Source organism: Ruditapes philippinarum, unplaced genomic scaffold (assembly GCF_026571515.1).
Source record: "Ruditapes philippinarum isolate M1 unplaced genomic scaffold, ASM2657151v2 ctg1212_1_1_1_1, whole genome shotgun sequence".
In the NCBI taxonomy this organism is placed as follows: domain Eukaryota; kingdom Metazoa; phylum Mollusca; class Bivalvia; order Venerida; family Veneridae; genus Ruditapes; species Ruditapes philippinarum.
This window is the reverse complement of record NW_026856678.1, coordinates 3,079-27,538: the sequence shown is the minus strand read 5'-3', so window position 1 is coordinate 27,538 and position 24,460 is coordinate 3,079. Positions and strand designations below refer to the sequence as shown.

The following is a 24,460-nucleotide window of genomic DNA, read 5'->3' as shown; positions in this document are numbered from 1 at the left end:
GTCTCTTTACGGGTGTTCCGACTTTCTTTATGAGATCAATAACGATGTAATGAGTGATTAAAGAAAATGATGATATATTCCGGATTTTTTTTCATTGTTGGTTAATGCCATTGCACTATGTGGCGACCAAGAAAGGTCTTTCCTTGGTTCTCATGTAAGTGTTATAATACTCGTATATTGTAAAAAATTCTTCGGGCGAATCTTTATGACCTCTGTGTTTTTGTTATATCTTGTAGCACAGCTTAAGAACTGAATACTGTGAATTCACTTAATTTCGTGGGCAAGAAATTTAGTGGTTTTGTGACAAAAATAAATAAAAAAACCAAAACATTTCCGTGCGCGGATTCTTTAATTCGTGTTCTGTTTATTTTTCCAAAAAAGGTAAAATGTAAATAAAGTAATGCAAAATCTTACGGCAGACGAAATAAAATTTCGTTGGATCATAAATTCGTGGATTGACCTATCCACGAAAACCACAAAAATAGTTTCCCACGAATAATAATGACTTTGCAGTAAATATTCTTTTGTTATCATTAATAACTTGATATATTTGTATATCCATGATCCAGACGATATCATATGATTACAAAATTATAAAATTCTTATTCATATGACTACTTGAAGATGAATGCATCAGATGGACCGGGCCAATCATTATTTACACGCTCCAATGTCTTTTTTCGTTGCTGCTCCATTACACTATTTGGATATCATCTCAATCGCAACTTCTGAAATTGCAAAAACATTTCTATTAAGTTACATGCAATTTATTTTTCAGATCAAGATAACAGTTTTTACAAAACGTGCAGTTGTTTTTTAGCATCAACAAACCTGATGTGATCTACAAATAAATAACAATGGTTATTATTCCTTGTTGAACGAATAAAGTATCGTGCCAAAAAAATAGCGAAAAAAAAACCCCACAACAGAATCCCTAAAGAAAGCCAAACACGACATACATGAAAATGTTGACGGCTCGGTTTAATTGAGTCTGTTCATGGTCGGTGCTGGAAAGTGCAAGTAACCGTTCACGCCCCCCACCCAGCACCGGCATAAGCAGAATTCAACATTAAAACACGAAAATGATAAAATTTTGAATTTAGAAACATCCTCAAATATATTCATACGGCCTTCAATGTGACACATTCGTGCCATTCCATGAAAAGCGGCGTATGGTCCCAAAGTAAAAGAATGCGTGTGCCCTAAAGGAGAAAAAAATGGGCGGAACTAAATGAAATGACCTGCTATTTTAAGATAAGTTAATTACCATAACGTTGTGTCCGTTCATTATTCTGTTGTCTTGTCTTATATCTGTCGGTATAGTTGTTCTTGCTCCTGACAGCAACATTATTAATGATGAAGGGATTTGTTGTCGGGCGTGTTGGCCCGTTCAGTCTGTTGGTAAATTTTATTTTCAGGCTATCAAACACAACGTATAATAAGCAAGCTGCAAGGGTGATACACGCCAATGCGCAAAGGAACACCAATACAATAATGTAACTCGTGGTAAGAGTAGACATCAACCTAAAATAGATGATAACAAAGAGAGTCAGGATACTTAAAATGTATTTGCATAATTCATCAAAGCTTTCTGTAAAATGAAAATCATCTACCGTTACAAAATGTGCTTATTTTGGAGCTATTGAAACTACCTTTACAGTTCCCAATTAGGTATGTATGTATGTTTGTGTAAAACAATATCAAGTCGTACAAAGTTTGCTTTTTTGACGCTTTAATGTATTCCAACTGTGTTTACAAAGAACAAATAATTTTATAACCACTTCTTTAAACAAGAAATGTATTCATTTAATTATATTTATAAATGTCAACAATTGATTTATGAAATGACAAAAATTTAAAAACTATTTGTTTGTTATTTCCGATTGAATGTTAACTGTTTTGTTTTTTGTTCAAAATATTGGTTAATGTTCGTTTCGTCTAGAAATAACACGATGTGTTTTGAGCGATTCGGTAATTATTACTTGATTCAGGAAAGACACATTTTAGATGCCAGTAGACATAGTCTAGTTACCTTTGCTTTAAATGTCCTGCTAAAAGATTACGGTCCAACTATAGAAAATGACAGTGGAAACTCAATGTTGAAAGCATTTAAACATAGGTAACACTTAAGGACAGAGTTAGTCTTTAATGTAAAGAAATGTTGCAAGATTTACATCATCTTCGGTCAAGTGAATGATAATAAAAACGTGTTCAAATCTCTCAAAAATGGAAAATGTACCATCAGGAAAACCTGAATTTGTTTATTTGATTGTTTGTCACACTCACACAGTATAAGTCATATGGCGACGTTCCAGCTTTACTGGTGGAGGAAGACCTCAGGTGTTCTTCCGAGCATTATTTCAGGCACGAACTGGCATGTGAGTAGAGCCATAGATGTTCCGTAAGCTAGCTGGATAGATACCTAACATGAAAGAATCCAAAGTCCCTGTCGGGATTCGAACCCACAGCGGTAGCTTGAAGTCAACGACCTTTAACCACTCGACCACCGAAAACCCCTTTTTAAGTTTTTGACAATTATTTACATAATGAAATGTAAACAAAATATATAAAAGTCGATGTATCGCTAACAATTTTAATATTAAAGATTTAAACAAATCATTTTTCTTGTCTTGAAAAATGCAAATTTCTTACCGACTTTGTTGCTATGTCCTTGTCATATTAAGGTACGAAGTATCAATTTCTCAATGTTCGCACTTTTATCAAGCCTTCAACAAAAACCAACATGGTACCTTTTCTTACTTAAATCAATGTATACTAATGTAAATATACAAATGTAGATACGTTCTTGTACAGGATTAGTGTTTAAGCAGATTTTAATTTCATGCTTTTCAGATTATTTAGTAAGCATTGCGTCAATTTATTATGTTTTGATTCATTGTTATTGTATTAGCTAATGTAAAATATATTTAATACAATATTACTATTTTCGGAGAGGTCATAAGCAAAACTGTTCCGCTTTATTTTAATAAAAGGTAACACGTTTAACCTTTTTTCGGTTTTAACAAAATTTGATAACGATCCGGATCATGTTTCTGTCTTTTAAGGCCACCGGTAATGATTTTAAGTAATATTCGGATAATGTTACATGGTAATCGAGTATCATGCTGAATGACGTTTCACATTGAGAATTAGTTGAACAAAGTTTAATGCATAATGCATACTTGCTTAAAAATTAAGAATATCATACACGACATTAAGCTTACGTTTTAATTTGTTATTAGTTGAAGCATTTTTACGATTGCTTAGTGAAATTTCATATTTCAATTCAACCAAACATTAAATGTCGATATGAAAACAACATACATTTGTAAGCGTGCTCGGGCATACAGGCACTAAAATAGAGAAAATCAGAATCCCTCAAGAAAGCCCGACACGGCAAAATTGTAAATGTTGCAGGCTCGGTTTGATTGAGCATGTTCATGGACGGAACTGGAAAGTGCAAGTTACGGTCCCTTTTTAGTACCGGCTTAAGCACAATTCATCATTTAAACACGAAAATGGTTACATTTTGAATTAAGAAACAGCCGCAATCTACATCACTCATAGGAAATCATTTAACCAAATAACTCAAAAACAAGAACTTAGATTTCTTGTGGCGTTATTGTTTTATCAGTTGGACCAAAGTGTAAACGAGCTATTCTTGACAATTCCTTTGGTTTTTTTTTTAAATAGATCGCTCAAAACGTGTTTCGAAATGTGTAAAAATACGGTGTGATATATAAAAAAAGAGTAAGTGTAACAAGTAATGGTTTGGTCAATTTTACGAGTTCAGCTCTTATGTCATCAGGTTCAACCATAATTGCCTGAAAATTTTGCAATTGGTCTGTTGTTTTTTGTTATCGGCAGATCTCCATATTAAAGAATAGGGTAGAATGTTATACGCGTTTTTGATCAAAAGGTAAAAAAAGGAAACCTAAGGGTCGTCCAGCGAGCTAAATGGAAAATAGTACAGGCTTAGTTTGACTAAGAATGTTCATATAGTAGTAAATACCACTGACCACGCCCATAGCACAAGCCAATTTTTAGTCAACCAAATTTACCCTTGCAACCACTGCATATCAAGATCAACAGACACATCTGCCTTCGCTATTCGACAGGTATTTATTTTGAAAATTTTGCTATTACTGATTAAAATAGATAAAAACAGTATTCCTAAAGAAAGACCAACACGGCAAAATTGAAAATGTTGCAGGCTCGGTTTGATTGAGCCTGTTCATGGACGGCACTGGTAAGTGCAAGTTACCGTCCACGCCCCCTAGCACCGGCTTAAGCAGAATTCAACATTTAAACATGAAATAGTAAAATTTTGAATTTAGAAACAACCGCAGATGTGTTCATTCGGCGGTTATCATGGAACCTTCAATTAGACACTTCCGTGCCATTCCATGAAAAGTGGCGTATGGTCCCCAAGTAATAAAAAGCGTGTGCCCTAAACGAGAAAACAATGGGCGGAACTGAATAAAATGGAATTTTGAAAGGGGATCAGAGGTTATGAAGCCTGCGTATCACAGATAAGACGTCAAAAGACAAATTTAAAAAGCAGGCAACATATCCTGAGGGTGATTCAATATTAATCAAGTAGGAATATATATTGGAACCACCCAACTAGAAAAGCCGAAAAGTTGAAATTAAAAATACCACATTAAGTTTTGTACAGATTGAAAAATGAAAAGTATTTTTTAAGAGAAGAAGCATGTTAACGCTCAAGCCAGATGTTGAAAAATTTGAGATAGTATTTTAATTTAGAAATTGATCAATAAGAAATAAAAACACCTCTAGATATAAATATAATACAGGTGATTTTTTATGGTTGTGATAGTGACATTTGGCCATATGAGTTATTTAATGTTCATATCAAAACAATTGTAAAATTGAAATCAATTATGACAAAATGTAACCTTTTTTTGACTTTCGCCTGTTCACTCATTATATACTCTTGGGCGGGCATAGTGCCAACTTACATTAATCGTAGCATATAAATGAATACAACAACTGAGTTGTTTTATGTTTATTATTTAATATTAAGTTACAAAAATGGGTAAATACATGTAATAACGTGACAAGCTTACACATATGCACCTTTGAAAAATTACACATGCATTATACAATATATTCGAGATAAAAAACTAAATATATGAATATTTACACAGAATGAAACAACTAAATATACATAAAACACATTACTTTACAGTGTATGAAACATAACAGTCAAATAATGGTCACGCGATGTGAATTTTTATTTAGACCTTGGACAAAATACAGAAATCCTCATGATGGTGAAATATGAAATACTTGTAATATAAAGAAGGCTTTAAATACTTTACAACGTTTCTTTACAAGCAAAATATTACAACGAACAAAGTATTCACTTTGAAAACATGCATTTACTCAGGAAAAGAAAATATTTTATGTATAAAACAAACAATTTACATTATGTTCAAAGTTATCAATAACTTTATCATTCGCTGACGAAAAAAAAAACAGCAGTAATATCCAATTACAGTTAAACTTCGTTCGCTCGAACTCGGATCGCTCGAATACCTCCCTTCGCTGGAACTCACCCCCAAGTCCCGGCAAAACTCATTTTATGATATTTTTTTACCTCGGATCGTTTGATCTCCCGAACCTGATCTCTTGTCCTTTTGGCAGAAGTATAGTTAAAATCACATCTTCGAACACAAAAAGACAACGATAATTGCAGGACGACATGTTTTTAAATAACAACACTTGTTTTAACACCTCGTGTGCGTAATAAAGGCAATTAAGGTTAATTGATACAAAATTAGAGGTACTGCTACAAATTTCTTTGTTATGATAATTTTGTTTATTTGCTGTCTTTAGTAACGATAAAAAGAACATAACTCGATAAATAAGTGTAATGTGCAAGTCAATAAATAGATGACGTTTATCCGGACGGCTTTAATTATAGCCGTGGTGCGTGTAATGTGAAGATTTAAAGAATGATACTTGTACGTGTGTTTATTTTGATAAATGACTACAAAAACTGCTGTTAAATGGGTTCTTTAATAATTTGATTAATTCATTGTTTAAAATCAATTTTATCTTATAAAAAACATAGAAATATTATGAACATTGTTCAACAAGATTGGAAAATGATTGCCCAATCTAACTCAACCAGTTACAATATGCATAAATATAGAATACACATTAACACAGGTTACCGTTAATAACTATTTGAAAACAATTAGATACTAATTCTTAATAATTAAAAAAGAAATGACGTATTCGACGAACAGATGTACTAACAAACAATCATATTGACGTATTTATCATTCGACCGATGTAAGCTAGAAAGCGTTTAGGCCTATGTTCTACGTGAAAGTTCAACCTCGGTTGGTTTCAATAACCGATCTCTCAAACAAATTTGCACAGACCCTCCGAGTTCAAGCGAACGAAATTCGACTGTATAAGCATACATTTTTGTGTGTGACTATGCTTAATGCATGTAGGCATGACGACATATAAGCCAAAAAATATAGTCTTTTCTCTGGTGCACGTCTATCTATTTCTTTACATATTTTATACTTCTTTTATTGATTTATCCCTTTTGCTTGCCTTGAATCCATATGTATGTCTTTGCTTGTCTTTTTGTGCATCTTGGCGACATTATAGTACAAAGTGTATGAGTAATTAAATTTTGTGATCTTCGAGTATTCAGTTTGTTTCCTTCAACTACATGTTGTATCGTCATTTGCACATGAAACAATTAGAAATATCTACACATTTCACACTGGTGACTAATGTTTGTTACCTTTCATTGTAGAATTTTCTAATCAATCTCTGAGATAATGACGACTGTAAATGAACAAAAATGATTTCAAATATATTTATGACAAGTATAAAAGATCTAGTATTGGTAAACATATGATTTTTTGCTTTTACATATTGAAATGAATTAAGTCAATTCTTTTAATTTAACAAAACTCTGACATTTTTACTATTTCTTTCCAGATATAACTCTCAAATTTTGTTTTTCCAAATTTTCGAACTTGAAATCTATAAGAGAACACAATGGTTAGCAATATTGGTTTTTACATCAATTGATCTTTTATTGGCAATTATTCGTTTCCGAAGTAGATTTTGTGTCTTATCCTGCAAAGTTTCTTATCTGGACAAGATTAGTTAAAACAAAAAGTTTTTGTATGTGTGAAAAAGTTAAATGTATACAACATTATGCCATTTGCCTGCCTAAGCTTACAAATTGAAAATAGAGAGTAAGAAACTAAATGAAACCTTCATTTTATTTCAGACACTTAAGTCGTTAATATGGATTAATGTAGTGACAACCATACACCCATAATAAAAAAAACTAAATGTGTAAGTCGAAATAATTTACGATAACCACAGATAAATTAATAATTCAATTGAGGCAAATATTGTCAAACATTACATGTAAATTTGTGCTGATAAAAAAAAGAGAAGAAAAGAAGAATTTCCCATACCATTCCTGTTATTGGACGCTGGTTTAGATATTGGCGCACCATTTCTTATTTGTTTATTTACGTTGGTACTGCTAATAGGTTGCTCGGCGTTGGTAATGAATGGATTTCTTGTGGGTCCGTTTTGTCTGGGTACGAATTTAACATTACGACTCTCTCTGACCAAGTAGATGATACAGGAAACAACGGCCACGATAGCAAATAAGCCCAGAAAACTCAACGCAACAATATAACTCGTGTTGAAAACCATTGGGCTTGAAAAATAAGAAGTTGGTTTCTATAGATTTTAATATAAATATTGAAAACATAATCATGTAATTACGCAATCATTATTGCATAATGAGCATCTAGTCCTAGGTATTCTGACACTGATATAAAGAATATTTCTTCTTCTAAGTACAGGCCCATAGAGGAAAGATTGATATTTATAAATTAAAGGTTGCCTTTAAGGAATGATATCTTTTGTATTTAGAAAATACACAGATGTACATATACGAATGTTGTTCGGGAAGTTCTGAGAATTGTTTTATAGCACAAGTTGTAGTCGGGTTAGCGTAAATATAAATATATTCGCATTTATTTCAATACATACTGTACAGTATCTGAAGATATCACCATCATACACACAGAAACTAAAACATATTAAAAATAGTAAATAACCATATAAAAAACACCCGGAGCACGCCGACGTCATTTGCAACGTAATACGACGTTAAAGTCCATCGATCGTCGCACCTTTTCAACGTAGTCACCTGCAATTTCGATTCATTTCCTGTGTCGACTGATCCGCTTATTGTATGTTTCCACCTACCAGCTATCGGTAAAGGACGAGACTATAGCTTGCGTATGCTTAACAAGATCGTCAGCTGAGTCAAAGCGTTATTAACGCAGCTGTGATTTGAGCTCCGGGAACACACGGAAGTCCATCGGAGAGGGGTCCGGGCTGTAGGATCGTCTTCGATCGAGTTTCTTCCTTCTTTAAAACGAGCATGCCATCTATTCACTGTAGCCGGACTGCATTTCTTGTATATTTCTGCCGAATTGATCATTTTCATTGTTTCTATGGAAGACTTTTCCAGCGCAACACAAAAATTCACGATGCTTCGCAATTCAACGTCACCTATCGACGTCATGTTGTTTACTCAGTGGCTCTGGGCAACAACTTTAAAACAATGTTGATCCGTTGAGAATTAAAATAACGTTATGATATTTTCAGGAAATGATGTCATGACGTTCCGCTGCTGACCAGCGTTTTCGCGCATTTTTTACGTTATCAAAATTACGAAATATTATTAGTATAGCGCGTTATACCTTTCTTTAGAGTCGGACTGTTCCGGTGCGGCGTTATAGTGTTACTATGGTTACTGCTATTTCCGGCTATTGTTGTCTGATTCTATTCAATTTTAAGGAATAGTTCCGTGATATGCTAATCTTAGTATGTGCAAAATATTACGTCTAAGAAACAAAAAATATAGGAGATATAACAAAATTCTCAGAACTTGCGGAACAACCCTCGTAAATGCATGCATCATGTAATCAAACATTAAAATTTGAAAACATTTTGGTATTTACTTTTTGCCAACACCACCATCTGCAATATTTGCAATAGCAAAAATCTAATGTTTTTATTGTATCTAAGAAAGTTTAATTTCATGAAGAATTCTAATTGATTATATATTGAGTAAAGCATTGTTATTCAGACACTTTCGCAATTTTTCGTAATCTGTAACCTAACAATGTAAATTTTCGTATTTTATGAAAGCATTAAAGAGGAAAAAAGGTCTTACCTAATCATGCATCTAGATCCGTTGAAATAAAGCTAGTGTTCACATTGGATCCAGATCTATCTATTTTTTTCTCACATTGTCATTTAATTTGCAGATGAGTTAGTTTTACAGGAACATATTTTACCTACATAAGTACATTACATTTCTGCTCATGTAAAAATGATTCCAAATTAAGGCTAATTTTGAATAACGTCTTTCAACGGCTTAACGTCGGATTAACATTTTAATTCTTTACGACATTTTAAATTGTTCTATATGTTTTAATCTACCTTAAATAAGATATATTCAGAGGCGGTAATAAATTAATTTAAAAGTACAGCAGGTGATCCTTAATTTGTTATTGATTGTGATGATATGATATCATTAATTTTGCAATTTTACTTTTAACTCACTGACTTTTGTTTGATCAATTTTAAGTACATTATATCCATAAATGCATTTGATAGTTTTATGCCTACACATAGATCAATACACTGTTTCTTACAATTTCTGTATTGTCTGTATGCATAAGGCATATTATTTTCATTCTACAATTTCTGTAGTTAAACGCGTTTTTGCGGGTTTTTTTCGCAGTTAATTGTGGCATACTCTCTGAATAATATTGAACTGCATGGAGAAATTTTCAGAATTAAATTTTTTTTTAAAATTATGAATTATAAGTTTAGCACTTTTTAGGTTAAAAAATCATTTTGTACGACGGCCAGTTGTGTATTTCCGAAACGCTGTGAAATTGCTGTTTAGTAGAACAACTCATTGGAATGCTGTGAGTCATATATATCAATGCAATCTTGTTGTCTCAAGACCAGAGCTGACCTTGAACATTTTTAATTCCATACATGGTCATTATCATTCTGTTGTTTTTTTTTTTTGTTGTTGTTTTTTTTGTTGGTGTTTTTTACCAAAGTGGAGCTAAATGTTATCCATATAATCACAAAAAATTACTTTGCAGAATGAACAGTATGCTACACAGATTCCTACAACGTAGGTTAGTGGGGGTGACATTTTTCGAGTCTCCCTTAATAAACTTTGAATTATATTTGCGACGTCGTTTATTTGAGGCATTTGGAAGGGCGCTATCCAAATTTTAGAGTGTTGTTTCATAAAACTATCACGTCGAGATCAATTTGACAGGATTCAGCCCAGTTAACTAAACATACAAACTCATGCAGTCAAAAATAACTTTCTGTAGTAAGTTTCTATGCAAATTGAACACCAACAAGAAAATTCATGGGGAAAAAACAGATACATGTAAAAAAACTCATTTCAAGTCTAAGAAAAATAACAAATAAGCTATGCTTTATATAGTGCAACATATATCTAAAGCTATTTATATTTGCGACATAAGTCATTTTGTCTTAGTTTAAGATTATTATAGACTTTTTCCTGGCGGTTTAGGGTGTTCTCTCATTTGCCGCTATTTGCCGCTTAATATAAATACTTTGGTCTACTTGACTCAGCCTCGTTTTGGATCCAAAATATTTCCTTTGATGTTAACTGAGAAGTTTCTATTTTTGCATTTTAATTATCATTTACTATAATTTTAAATATATAGTATTAGTTATGCTTATATGATAGATTTTATCTATTTGTAAATATTATTCGATTAAGTTTTGCTTATCGAATTGCTGTAAACTTCAATGTTTGACGCAGGGGGTGTACTCTCTTTTTTAACCTCTTTGTCTGACGCTGGGAGAAATTCAATCTCTTCTGTAATGTCAATTATTAATATGGGTGTAACTGCTTTTTGTTTGACGTAGGGAGAAATTCAATCCGTTCTGCAAAGTCACTTATTTATATGGATAATAGGCAGAACTGGCAAGAAAAATTAAATCAAAGTAAACAGTTAGATTCATATCGTTTGTATAAATCTGAATTTATCCATGAGACATATCTGTTGTTTTAATTCGTAAATTTAGAAATGCACTTGCAAAATTACGAACTTCATCACATGATTCAATATTGAAGAGGTAGATATAGACAAGAAGAGAGATCTGAGCGTATATGTAATTTATGTAAAGTTTCAGTAGAAACAGAATATCATTTTGTAATGATATGTACGGCTTATGAAAATTTAAGATCAAAATATTTACCAAGCAAATATTTTGCTAATTCTAATATTCATAAATTGAATATCTTAATGCGTTCTCAGGCTGAAAATATTATAGATAATTTGGCAAAGTTTGTGTTACATGCCTTTGAAGAAAGAAAAAGATTATTATGTATGAAAACATTAATAAATATGATAAACACCACTAGATAGTAACAAGATTTTGTTTAAACATAATGCTATAATGTACTATATTCCATTGTATGAAATTGTATTGCTATGCATATGTTGTTAAGGACTAGAGGCCTTGAACCAATTATCTCTTTTTCATTGTCATTGATATTTTTTTATGTTGACGCAGGGAGAAATCCAATCTCTTCTGCAATGTCACCTAATTATATTGTTGGTACATGTATTTTCTTTTGACACATGGGGGAATTACTCCCTTCTTCTGCAATGTCATTTATTATAAAGATATACTATTTTGACGCGGGGGGATTAACTCTTATCTGCCATGTCACTTATTTATTTTGACACAAGGGTTACATTTCCTTTTGTAATGTCAATTTTGCAATTTACAAGAAAGCTTATTAGACTCGGAGGGAGGCAATCATTTCTGGAATATCAATATACAAGATTCCTAATAAGCTTTCATTTCAACAATTTGTCTGATCCATACAATATGTGATAGTGTTTCTACCTTACATGACAAATGCCCAAATTTCCCTGTTATTTTTGTAATTTTGTTATTACTGCTGCATTGTCTAATATATCAGCATGCCTAAACGAAAACCTTCAAACGCAATTGGGGGCAAAAGAAAAGCTACAAAACAATCAACATCTGATGAAACCTCCGATAACTGCCGGGAAAAAAGATTGGCCTCTCTCATAGTAACAGCTATTGTGAAAGACAAAACAGTTCTGATTATAGATTATCGACATCTTACCAAATTCAGAATTTGGCAAAGACATCGTACAATCTCAAAATCTGGATGGTACGGAAATTGACTCAAATACATCAAAGACCTTGAAGATTCAGCTTCAACATTGCATTGTCCACAGACTCTGTTGTATCTTCAGATTGTCAGGATATTTCTGTAGAACAGCCTGTAGATTTAGGGGTATTTTCTCTAATTCATCCAGTGCTTAGTTCAAAATAAAGAGCAAAAAATGAACAAAGAATATATTGATTTGTCTGAAGTTTTATTTCGCTTATTCAAATGTTTCGGAAACAACAACAATTCAAAAATTCCATAACTCAACCGTGAAGTCGGTACACAAAGCAGCTAAGAAGGAAATCGCCAGCATAATGATTTGGACTAGAGCTTTTCAAATATATGCTGATGTCTACACATCTAAATATCCTTAAGATGCCACCCACCAAAAAAAAGTAAAAAATGTTCATTATAATGTTTATACAAATGGTTCTCATTTCATCAAGTTATCAAAGGATTTCAGGGCTGACCTTAAATTTTGGTACACTTTTCTTGAGAATTATAATGGAGTTACTCTCCTTACTTACGACAGATCTATTTCGTGCGTCTGTATTCAGACGCTGCAGGTTCGAAAGGATTTGCGTTTACTCACCAAACTTCTTGGACTTTTGGCGATTTTCCTGACACTGTAAAAACAATACGTATTAATATCTTGGAACTTTTTCCCGAAAGCATTTACAGTAGTTCAGAAAATACTGGGCAAACAAAAACATACTGTTTGTGTGTGATAACTTAGCTGCTGTCCATTGTTTTAACAAACAAACATTTAAAGACAATATAATGATGAAACTTATTCGTATCATTGTTTTAAAGGCACGTGACTGCTTTTTTTTTTGCTTTCATTTCAATTATATTTCATCCAAAGACAATCTCATATATGACAAACTATCTCGTTTGCAGATCGCCGAAGCTCATCAACTGTCAGGTTTTCCAGATCTATGTTAAAATTTTACCACTCAGAAAATTCTCCTCGGCTGCAGAAAAACAAACAAAAATGTTGACACACGATTACCCAGTTTAAATTCTCATTTAAAGCCATACATCATTTATTTGCATTTTGTTCTTACCTAAGGATTATTGTATAGTGCCATCATTTTGACAACTTATCATGGTTTTTTTCACAGCCACAATTTCTTCAGGATACAAAGTGGTCCTAATAGGTGATGTCTGTATGAACGGTCAAAAAGTCTTAACCACAAAAAACCGGGGAAAACATTTTTAAACCAATAATTGTCCTATTACGCTTTTACAAATTTTTTTAAAATTTAAACGGGGGCCTTATTTAAAAACGTTTTGGGTTGGTTACTCTTTACAAACCCTTTTCCTCCGTGAATTTTTAAATCTCAAATAAATTTTTTTGGAATTTTTTCCCCTGCCCTTTACAACTGACAGTTTCAATGGAGGAGTGACAAAAGCAATAATTTCGGGAAAAACCCTGAGAATAAGTTTTTTTAGGGGACTTGAAATTTCCCCATCCCTTTTTAAAAGATACATAAGAGCAAAAAAGTTTCAACGAAAATATTTTTTGGGGCTTGGGGTGGGGTTTTTCAAATTCCCTCTCAATGCAAAATATCCAAAACTTATGCTACAATACTGCCTTTACGGTTTGAAACATCGACATTATTTAAATACCTAACAGCACTTTTTACATCATTCATACCTTTAGATTTATTGCAGAATTCCTTTTGTTTTCATATTTTTAGTTTAGAAGTTGTCTAATGAAACTACATTCATCTGCTTAGGCTTTTCTCGGTAGAACATCGGGGTGTGTTCTTCTGCTATTACATTTGACTCTTAAACAAATTTAATTTATTATGTGCAGCTTTATTACATACATATATGAATGTGCCATATTTTAGATATTGTGTAAATGCTTTTTATCATCACAATATCAAACTGTGTAAATCTGGTCATAAGACATTGTGAGGGTATATCTTTTTTGTTTAAATTGTGGGTTTTGTTTAAACTGTACATATGCTAACACATGAAAATATTGGGGTGTATATTCCTGTTAAGACCAGAGGCTATGTTATGACATTTTGTATTTGTGCTAACACAGAGAACCTATTGGGGGTGTATTTTCTTGTTAATATCATTCAAGTTGTCTCATTATTTGTATGTACACATTGTGTTTTCACAGGGAAATATTGGGGTGTATTTCTATAAATTGTCTTAGAATTTGCATGTACATATGATGTTATCTCCGGATATATAGGATGAATAATTTATAATCATGTATAATCATATAAGTTTTCTTATAATTTCCATGTTAACAGGAAGGTATTGTGGTTATTTTCCAGTTTAAACAGTATAAGATGATTTGTAATGCATTTTTGTTTGCTAAAAGCTACATTTTTCATTACCTGTCCTATTATCTGTATCACAATTTTGTACCTTTTTCATTTTTCCTAGAAAACACTCTGTTCACTTGTTTTTATAGAACATAGGATAATGCTCATCCTTTATATTACCTCTTTGATATTATTATCATTGCTTTTATTTTATGTCTCTTTGCACTAAGATTTACTGTCTTCATGTTTTCGCTTCAGAAAAAAATGTTATTTTATGCATTGAACGTTTGTACTTAGTCTGATTTGATATCTTGTTTGTTCTTATGTCATTTTTCTATGCCTTAGTATCTATGTTATTCTTTACGCAATTGTATCCGTACCGTGTAAAATTTTCATTCCAATTTGTTTTGCCTGCTTTCTTGCCTTTTCGGTTGGACATAGTTGTGGACATGTTCGTGTCCAACTTTCTGTCATCCTTTGAGATATTATGACACAATTTGCTAGTCTTATAGTTTTTAGTCATTTTTGATTAACTAAAGTTTATTTACCCTTTTCTAAAATAAAGTCGTCAATCCATTTTTGTCAGACCTTACTTTACACCTTCCCTTACTTGTGATGGCAGAAATAAAACTTTAAAGGCGTTCAGGCAAAGCAAATATAAAAAACATTACTAGGCATGTTCATACCGTTTTTTTCTTCATTTTATCTTAAATTGATTTTTAGAAACACTCGACCTTAGAAGCATGGAATACATTAAAATCAAATGAAATAGTTAAAAGCTGAACAAAATTACATTTCTTTTATATATAGCTTTTATTTAATTGAGCAACAACATCAAGACAACTATCAACAAAAGAATTCATAAATATAAAAATAAACAAAATTACTAATAACAAAAACATGGCTTTAAAATGTTTAATTATTCTCCAAATAACTTTTACTATTAAGAGTTAAGTATATTTTCCTCAGTGAATATTCATTTGGTTAACTCCCTTTGGTCAAAATTTAATAGAAGTTACATTATGCTGTTTTTTTCGTTGTCAATTTTAAGATACTCTATGGACATATTTGATATTTGAAAACATTTATGACTGATACAGTCTCTTGTTAAATATAAAATAAATATGTTTTGACTTTACACAAAGTAGGTAAGTTATGTTTCAAACTCTACACACTATAAGTAGTCACAATATGAATATATAGTGTCATTTAGAAAACAAAACAATAAAAAACTGTCATTATTTTTTTAAAGAAAGGACCAACTTTACTTGACCCGCAATAGGTAATGCAGCTTCCCATACATAGTTTGTACATTATTTTAAAATTTGAATTTAACATATTCAGTAAGAATTTCTTAGATTATACTAAATTTCTGCTTGAAATATATTTTACGTAAAGTAAAGCAATGTATATCCTTAATTAAATTAGCTTTATTTTTTAAAAAGATTGATCATAATTGTCATTGACAAATGAGTGACAACGGGAAATATTTACGAGAACACATAAAAACTGTCTGAATCGCAAAAAGACTGCTACACTCCTTTATTTCAGTTGAACATTACCGGTAAATTCATAGAATTTTCCGTGAGTCACATGGGTTAGTAATTTATACATGTGAAGTAGATAATAAAATTGAAAATACCTATGACAAAATGTAATTAAACTTTGACATTTACCCGGATATTCATCATTTATTCTTGGATGAGCATAATGTCACTTTAACAATTTGAAATAATTAAATTTAAATTATCATTTCTATTCTACTATTCTACAAAATTAAGTTATCAAACAGATAGAAATATAATAGAAATATATAAAACATTTACTTTGATCACTGTTAGATTACAGATAAGGATAATCATCCATTTATTGATATAAATGTATATAAATGTTTAAAGAAAACACCTGAATTAAAGTAATGTTTTTTCAACTGCTAATATTTAAGTTAGTAGCAAGTCATCTTATAATAAAAATATTAAAACATATCTTTCAACCACATTGATCTTGTCGTGAAATCAAATAAAATTCGACACTTGCATGTTTTAATGAATTATTGATGTTCTATCGCTGTAGACAATACCATAGCAGTATTTAGTAAGAAATAAACACAGTCATAATCATTTGTATATTTAAGCCCAATTCTAAACCTTCTTCTTTTGTTGTTTCCGATTTCGCTTATACCAAGAAGACGGGGCCTTCCGAATAGGCGCGACAAAAGCTTTCTTGTTAAAATCTATTGACGCATATTGACAGTTGACGAGTTTCACAAAATCAGGAAGATCGTATGGTCCACAGTTTTGTTCCTTCAGATATGCTTCACAGTTAGTATGGTCCAGAACAGCATACTTTAGACTTTTACTACTTGCCATTCGCTGAAAACATAAGTTTTACAGTCATACATTTATTTTACCTCATATTGTTTCCAACAGACATCGCTTTTCTTCAATTAAAAACAGATAATTACATTTATGTATTTCATTATATATCGTATACGTTGATACAAAATAGTAACTAACTGAATATTTTCAAATTCCACTTTGCTTTTTACTTACTAATTTCAATTGAGAAAACCTTCTTTTTTAAATTGTTGTCATTTCAAATAAACTTGTGCGAGAAATTTAAATCTTGTGAAAGCACTTTTTATATCCGACTTATAAAAGTCTTATATGAAATCAACAATTCATGCAATATCTAAAATACCATCTTATTTCATTTTCTGTATTCCTACATTACCTCACTCCTCCGTCTCACTGCAAGGTTACAATATTTTGCTGGCTCATCTAACGTGACTATTTCGTTGTTCCCCAGCTTTGTAACAATGTTTGCATAGTCAATAGCAGGAAATTTAACATTATATTCATTCGTATACGTTGTGTCTTTCTGTTGTTTAACAGCTTCTTTAGAAGTACCAGTAACGTTTTCTTTTCGTTTTTGAACTTTGGCATATACTGGACGTTTCACTACTTTAGAATACTCTGGTATAGAGTCGTTCAGTATATCTTCCTTGTCTCTCACGTCTTCTGAACGATATTCCTTTTGACTTATCGTTGCATAATCGTCATCATCTAACGAACCATTCTTGCTAGCCCCAGGTATTGGGGCATTCACTTTGGAATGTTTTGTATCCTCCTTTATCATGTCGTATTCTAATTCAGTGTCATGTTTTATTGGTTTTGCATTGGATGGGCGCTTTGGAAGGGCAGGGGATTGTTGCAATGTTAACAGAGATAGTTTCGAATTGTTGAAACCGTGTTTGTCTCTCTTACTAATGTCAGTATCAATTTCGTTGTATATATTACCTGCAAAATAAGCATTTGATATTATTCTATCAGTAAAATGTGTAGTGAAAGTGTTGAGTGAACCATGATAAATCCCTGTCGATGTACAACATCATCAATACTTGTGGATATTAAATTTACATTTAATATATCATTATCTTTCCTAACTTTTGTTTAGATTAATTGCTGCGTTAAAGATTTTATTTATGCTCACAGAAATAGTTATTTGCAATACAATTTTACTTATTCATAATGTGGTTCTTAAAGCTAAAAAAGCTGTCTTATTTATTTATTTGCCACAATTATAATGTAAAATACATACTGGTCCTGGCACAATTCGACATACTTGGCTCGGTATCCCTATGAAGGTGTCTGCAAGAAAAGAATCATATTGTGAATTAACAACCCATAATGCCACCATATCATATTTCAGTTTTATCCTCGCGTAAACTTTTGTTAAATATTTCACATTTCTGCACCGAAAAGAGGTTTCTAAATATTTCTTGGAAATAAGATCACCCCAGTGTATACTTTTTCCTGTGGTCACAAAATTGATCAAACTTAAATTTATTTTTTTTTTAATTTCTATCATTTCTATGTTATGTTAGATTATTTGAACTTTTGCGTATACTGGATCATTAGACACATCATATTATTACTGCATATTATCATTGTCTGATTACAATTGTGCACTTTCATCTTACGATGAATACAATGTAAACATAATTCATTAGGTGATTACTGTTAGAGCATTTTTTATTTTACGAAAATGTTTTACTTTTGACTTTGCTGGCAAGATTGCATATTCCTTAATTATATTCTCAGTCGTGGTTTTTGTTGTTGTTGTTGTTGGTTTTTTTTTTGTATTTTTTTTTTGGGGGGGGGGGGGGATTACAGTTTCGTAAGTATGCGATTTGGAGTTGTAAATGTTTCGTTAGTTTTTGAAATAACAATACAGTTTTGTGTTGCCAATAGTTAAGTTGAACCTTTTTCTTTTAATGCCATACAATATTTCATTTGAGATAATAACATCGTTTGCTTTAAAATGGTATAGAATAATATTTCACTCATATGTTACTCATGTTCGTAGTTTGGCCTGTTTTTTCCCAAACTCAATGACTCTTTTTCGTCTTTCAATAATTTCCCAAGTTTCAATGATTTACTTCTCAATTAACATGTCAATACAGTGCATATTCAAACTTGTCATTTTATGTTTCTCCTTAAGTTTTTATAGTTAAGTGTTTATGAATATTATAACTGTCCTTTAAGTATGTTTGAAGATTTAAATTATAAACAGACCTTCTTTTCTTATTATTTCTAAAATAAGAAACTTAAATGATAGCTACTTACGCAGTGGAACTGTCTTCATGGCTCGCCAAACGAGATAATGCTTAAATATAAAAGCAACAATCTATTATAAGCAACTAATTAACTCAATCTTTTCTTCCTTTTTTGCACTGACAGCAATTTGAATTAAATAATTCAATGCTTTTAAAAGTGAATAGAAGCATTATATGTACAGTGTATGCATATAATAAAGCTGTATTTCAATGTGTCAATTTTTTTAATCTTGGTATTATTCTTTTTTTTTGTCCAGCAACATATCATGTTAAATATATGGCATATATATATTTTTTTTCTTTGTAATGATCTATTGTTAGTTTTGTATGTTCTTCATCACGGAGCTCAAATAAGTAATATTTTTAGTGAAAAATATAGTAATATGTGTCTAAACATATACGATATGACAAACATTCTAAGTGTGTGACATATGATTAAGTCTCCCAACATATCATATGAATGACTAGCGTCGCAAGTGTGTGATTTATGTGCATTTACAGTTTCCGCCGGAAACCATATGCCTGACTCACTACAGAAGTCCGATTTTAGAGAAGGATTCGATGGGTTCGAAAAATACACGATTCTAGAGGAAAAACCAACAGTATTGACAATGTGTAAAACACCGTCTAACAGATCCTCATCCGAATCGTGCTTTCGTAATTTTATATCGGAGTAGCACGGGATTTAACTCGCTATATTTTCATTTAAAGCCACACCAGTTTAACCACTTGCCACAATTGATTATAAAGTGCTTAATTGCTTAAACGGCGACAGTAAAGTATGTCTACGTGATGTGATATGATCGGTTTCAAAGAAAATGGTAATTGTTTGACGTCATCTTGTCCGGCTAACCGAATTTCGTCGATTTGTAAGGATAACTTATTTGATCATTATGATAAAATGTACAATTAGCAAACACTCGATATTTCATATAATATCATTCAATGATTTCAAAGTGAAGTGAATTTTTACAGTCCTAGTAAGTCATAAAAACAACTACGAAAACATTAAAATTTGTAAACAAAAACATTTGGATTATTATTTTACGAAATAATGGTCAAATTCAACTTGAGGTTATCAATGACATAAGACAGCAAGATCGCTGAAAAATGGACCAGATGAAATCAGATATTGTTTGTTACATAATACATACCCCTGTGAGTTATTCCCCTTTTACGTACAACAAATATTACCGTTCCGGCAAAAACCAGCACGACAATCACGGAACATATCGCCACGATAGTAATGACTATGCTAGTAAATACAACGCTTGGTGTTTCCCCCACCTCCGCCGTCGAAGGAGTATATCCAGTACTGTTAACATGAATTCTTGTTGTTTGTGAAATTCCACTGTATGTTGAACTTTCTATGTCACATCCTAAATCTTAAGAGGGAAAAGAAAACCATTTTTAAAAACTTATAATTGCATTGGTTTTACACATGTTTATGTTTTTTCAAAAGCATAGCTCAATGCCAAGTTAAACGTATATTGGTAAATTGTCTGTCTGTTTCTTTGTGTAGTTTTAACTACAATATAATACATGTATAATATACCATAACCTTTCTACTTTTAAAGTTATTTCAATTATCACTCGTTAAGGTTAAAGACCCTTGCTGAATTATCGAAAAAAACATCGTAAACACGAGGTTATTCGATATGTTCGAGTAAACATAGCCCGACCCCTCCAAGTAAAATTCAGAACGTCGAGTGTATTTGTATCATCATTATACTTTCCGTGCCGTCATAATATGTAAACCCCAGACAAATGAGGCCAATCCACGAGCATGCAAACCTCGATACGCTATATGTACATGTATCACCATCTAGTTATTATCTGGTTCTAGATTTTGCAAGCAATGGATATTTGATTATATAAGCATTTAAAGTTGTTCGTCCATATCCTTCTGGATTTATAAAACGGGTTTGAAAATGTGATAAAAAATTATTTGTCAAAACTAAAACTAGATATCATTACAATTTTTAACTTTCTACTATTTTACACTCTAAATCCAGTGCAAAGCTTTTATTGATATAGTTTCATATTATCCTTCTTTTGCAATAGAATAATTGACTTATTACGTTTAGACTAAGAAGTTGTGACTGTGAACCCAGATTAGCTTGTTGGAATTAGATATCGTTATATATTTAATATTATAAACAATTCATTGGTAGAAACACACCTATTTAAGCTGTACCAGCCAATGGAATATCTTTAAGATTGAACGTTTTAAACAGCACATTGGTTGAAACATACCTAACCCAGCTTTGCTATCCAATGAAATATCGTTCCTACTTCTGTAAGTCTGCCCTTGATACACACAACCCAGGGGATATTTGCCAGCGTCTGATTCATTAAGATTATGAATAGTAATTGAGAAAACATTCTCCTCATATTTTGCTGGCCTAACATCATGACTTATACGAGTATATTGCCCGTTCGAAAAATACCACCACCTTAAATCATTGTCTTGAACAGAAACTGCGATGAAGTCATTTGGAACAAGACTAATTTTAGCATCGGCATGGTTTCCGTGGCAATAATACCCTATCGTCAGGTTTCCACATGCTGAAATAAAAGATATAATCCTTATCACACGAAATATCTTAAAAAGACTTGTTCATCTTCCAATCTGGACAAAACCATTCATCATTTTTTGGAGCAGTACTGACTAAAGGGCGACAAGTGTAGACCATAATAAGACAACACGGATGTGCTGGCTAATCTTGGTCTGTGTAGTTTTTTTTTTAATTTGTACTGTACCTTTTTAAAAAAATGGGAATATCTTCTGCATATCAAGACACTAAAATAAAGCAGACGACCGTATGGAGCCTGTATTGACTATAAACATGTACTTGTGGACAAGTGATTATTACTGCTCTTACCACGCTAAAACTATTCACTTGACATGTCCATCTAGTATATCCAGTAACGCAGGAATGTGAAAATAACGCAGAATTCGTGCAAAAAGTAACGCAGAATTGTACAATAAATGGCGGATACCAAACTGCAAAAAAGGAATAGCCGCATACTGCTGCGAAGACATTTTACTTTATCACTCATCAAGATTATTTCCACGAAATTGCTTACTTTTCAAGATCATTAGTGAAAATGATGGCCTGACCACCGTTTTGAGTGGGATTTTGGCTTTTTGTCGGCTCATAGTTTGTCAAGATCTAATTATCCTATATTTCTTAATAAGTTACGAAGAAAAAACATTGAATAGGTCACAAAAACTTGATCATATTCGCCGATAAAAGGCGTTAAACCTATGAAAAAAAACATTTTCCGGCGTTAAGGCGAAGAGCTATTCACGCACATCGGCGTTATCTCATAAAAACAGCTTGAATCACATATTAACAGCTTATTTTTATTTTTGTTTGTCAACAGAAGTTAAATAAATGTCACTTGCCTACCAAGCATGGAAGTTATTCGATATAATAATATACTCATATGAGTCGACAAAAAGCCAAATTCCTCAAAAAGGCGGTCAAGCCATCATTTTCACGAATGATCTTGAAAAGAAAGCAACTTCTATGCGGGATAAAGTATAATGTCTTCGCTATTCCTTTTTTGCAGTTTTGTTAAATGATAAAGTATATTGGCCAGTTGACTTATCGCGTTGGAAATCCTTTCCGGTATTCGCCTATTATTGCACAATTCTGCTTACTTTTTGCACGAATTGTGCCAAACTCCTCACACTGATTACCTCCCTTGGCAGAATTGTAATCACTGCCTTCACAGACGTCACATGATGTTGAAGTTACATGATGTAACGTCGAAATTCAAATGTAAATATCGACCGTTACATAGAAAATCTAACGTCATTTTTCTCTTTCTGTTTTATTTTTAACTTTTTGTATCTACGTCCGTTATATTTTATCAAAAAATTATCAAAAGTATACAAAATAATGAAAAATAAATTAAAAAGCTAAAAAATATAAATATCCAAATATTGATATTTGGCATAGATCTCTGTACTGATAAGGGGAGATCACTGCGTAGGAGATTGGAATCGTGCGTCAGTTTCACATTCCGGCGTTACTGGATATACACGGTGTTGTCAGTCTCTCAATTTATACAAAACTATTCACCAATTATTTACCGGTATAGTCTGCCGGCGTCCGTAAATAAATTGAAAAACAAGTAAAACCAGTGTCATTATTGGATTTCAATGAAAATAATATTAATAATAATAGTAAAAATTATTATTATTATTATTATTATTACATAATATATTTCATCATGTATTTCTAAAATTTTGAACGAATTATCGTTTGGTGCAGAAATATTTTCAATGTTCATGTATAAAATATTCTCTTTGTAAAATATTTTAACATCCTTATGATGATGATGATAATGTTGTTAGTGATTGATTGATTGATTGATTGATTGATTGATTGATTGAGTGAGTGAGTGAGTGAGTTGGTGAGTGTGTGAGTGAGTGAGTGAGTGAGTGAGTGAGTGAGTGAGTGAGTGAGTGAGTGAGTGAGTGAGTGAGTGAGTGAGTGAGTGAGTGAGTGAGTGAGTGAGTGAGTGAGTGAGTGAGTGAGTGAGTGAGTGAGTGAGTGAGTGAGTGAGTGAGTGAGTGAGTGAGTGAGTGAGAAACGAACAAAAAATCAAACAAACAAACACACAAACAACAACAACAATAAATACATTTTTGATAAACATATGCTGCAACAACCAACAAACAATTACAACTTTTTCAAAAGTTTTTTTTACTTACTTACTTTATTTACTTACTTTTTACTTCAGCCCTAGAAGGTGTAAAAATAGCTAATATCACAACTATTTTGATAAACATAGCATTGTGTATTCCACTTCGTCTAAAACGCGTGTCAGTAAAACATATATTTCCATGGATACGTAATATTTCTAAAATAAATTTGTAAGCCGCCATGATAATTACACTTCATTATTTAAATAATCGCTCTTCATACATTGTTTCACAAACGATTGTTTTTACTGAAACTTTGAAATAAGTACTTAAAATTAAGGAAAGTAGACAGGAAAGAGTAATCAAAATATATTTAATGTATAGATAAAACTACTTGACCACGCACGAAAACTTATGAGTCAATATATACACTCACTGTTTGTAATGGTTTTTAGATTGTAAGTCAATAAAGGAATCATGTCATTTGCAAAAAAACAAACAAGATATACGTGCGAGTTCTCGTGTTTCCGGTCCAGCTGCCGTAACCGGAAGTTGTAAGACTGTGTTACCAGTGTATCAGT

The 24,460-nt window shown here is 32.0% G+C and overlaps 1 protein-coding gene and 1 long non-coding RNA gene across 2 annotated transcripts; both read right to left on the bottom strand.

Annotated features, from left to right (window-relative positions):
* Positions 1-342: 342 nt before the first annotated feature.
* Positions 343-2,815, bottom strand: LOC132747300 (uncharacterized). Its single transcript, XR_009628112.1, has 3 exons — positions 2,653-2,815; positions 1,268-1,524; positions 343-728 (listed from the first exon to the last, which is right to left on the bottom strand). It is a non-coding gene; the product is annotated as an uncharacterized LOC132747300 (long non-coding RNA).
* A 12,589-nt stretch (positions 2,816-15,404) lies between these two features.
* Positions 15,405-24,257, bottom strand: LOC132747302 (uncharacterized). The gene is made up of 7 exons (XM_060736636.1): positions 23,966-24,257; positions 21,476-21,787; positions 20,374-20,604; positions 19,230-19,269; positions 18,202-18,251; positions 17,335-17,900; positions 15,405-16,973 (listed from the first exon to the last, which is right to left on the bottom strand). The coding sequence occupies exons 1-7, from the start codon at positions 24,120-24,122 to the stop codon at positions 16,743-16,745; spliced, it is 1,587 nt and encodes a 528-aa protein (XP_060592619.1). The 5' UTR covers positions 24,123-24,257; the 3' UTR covers positions 15,405-16,742.
* Between the last annotated feature and the right edge of the window lie 203 nt (positions 24,258-24,460).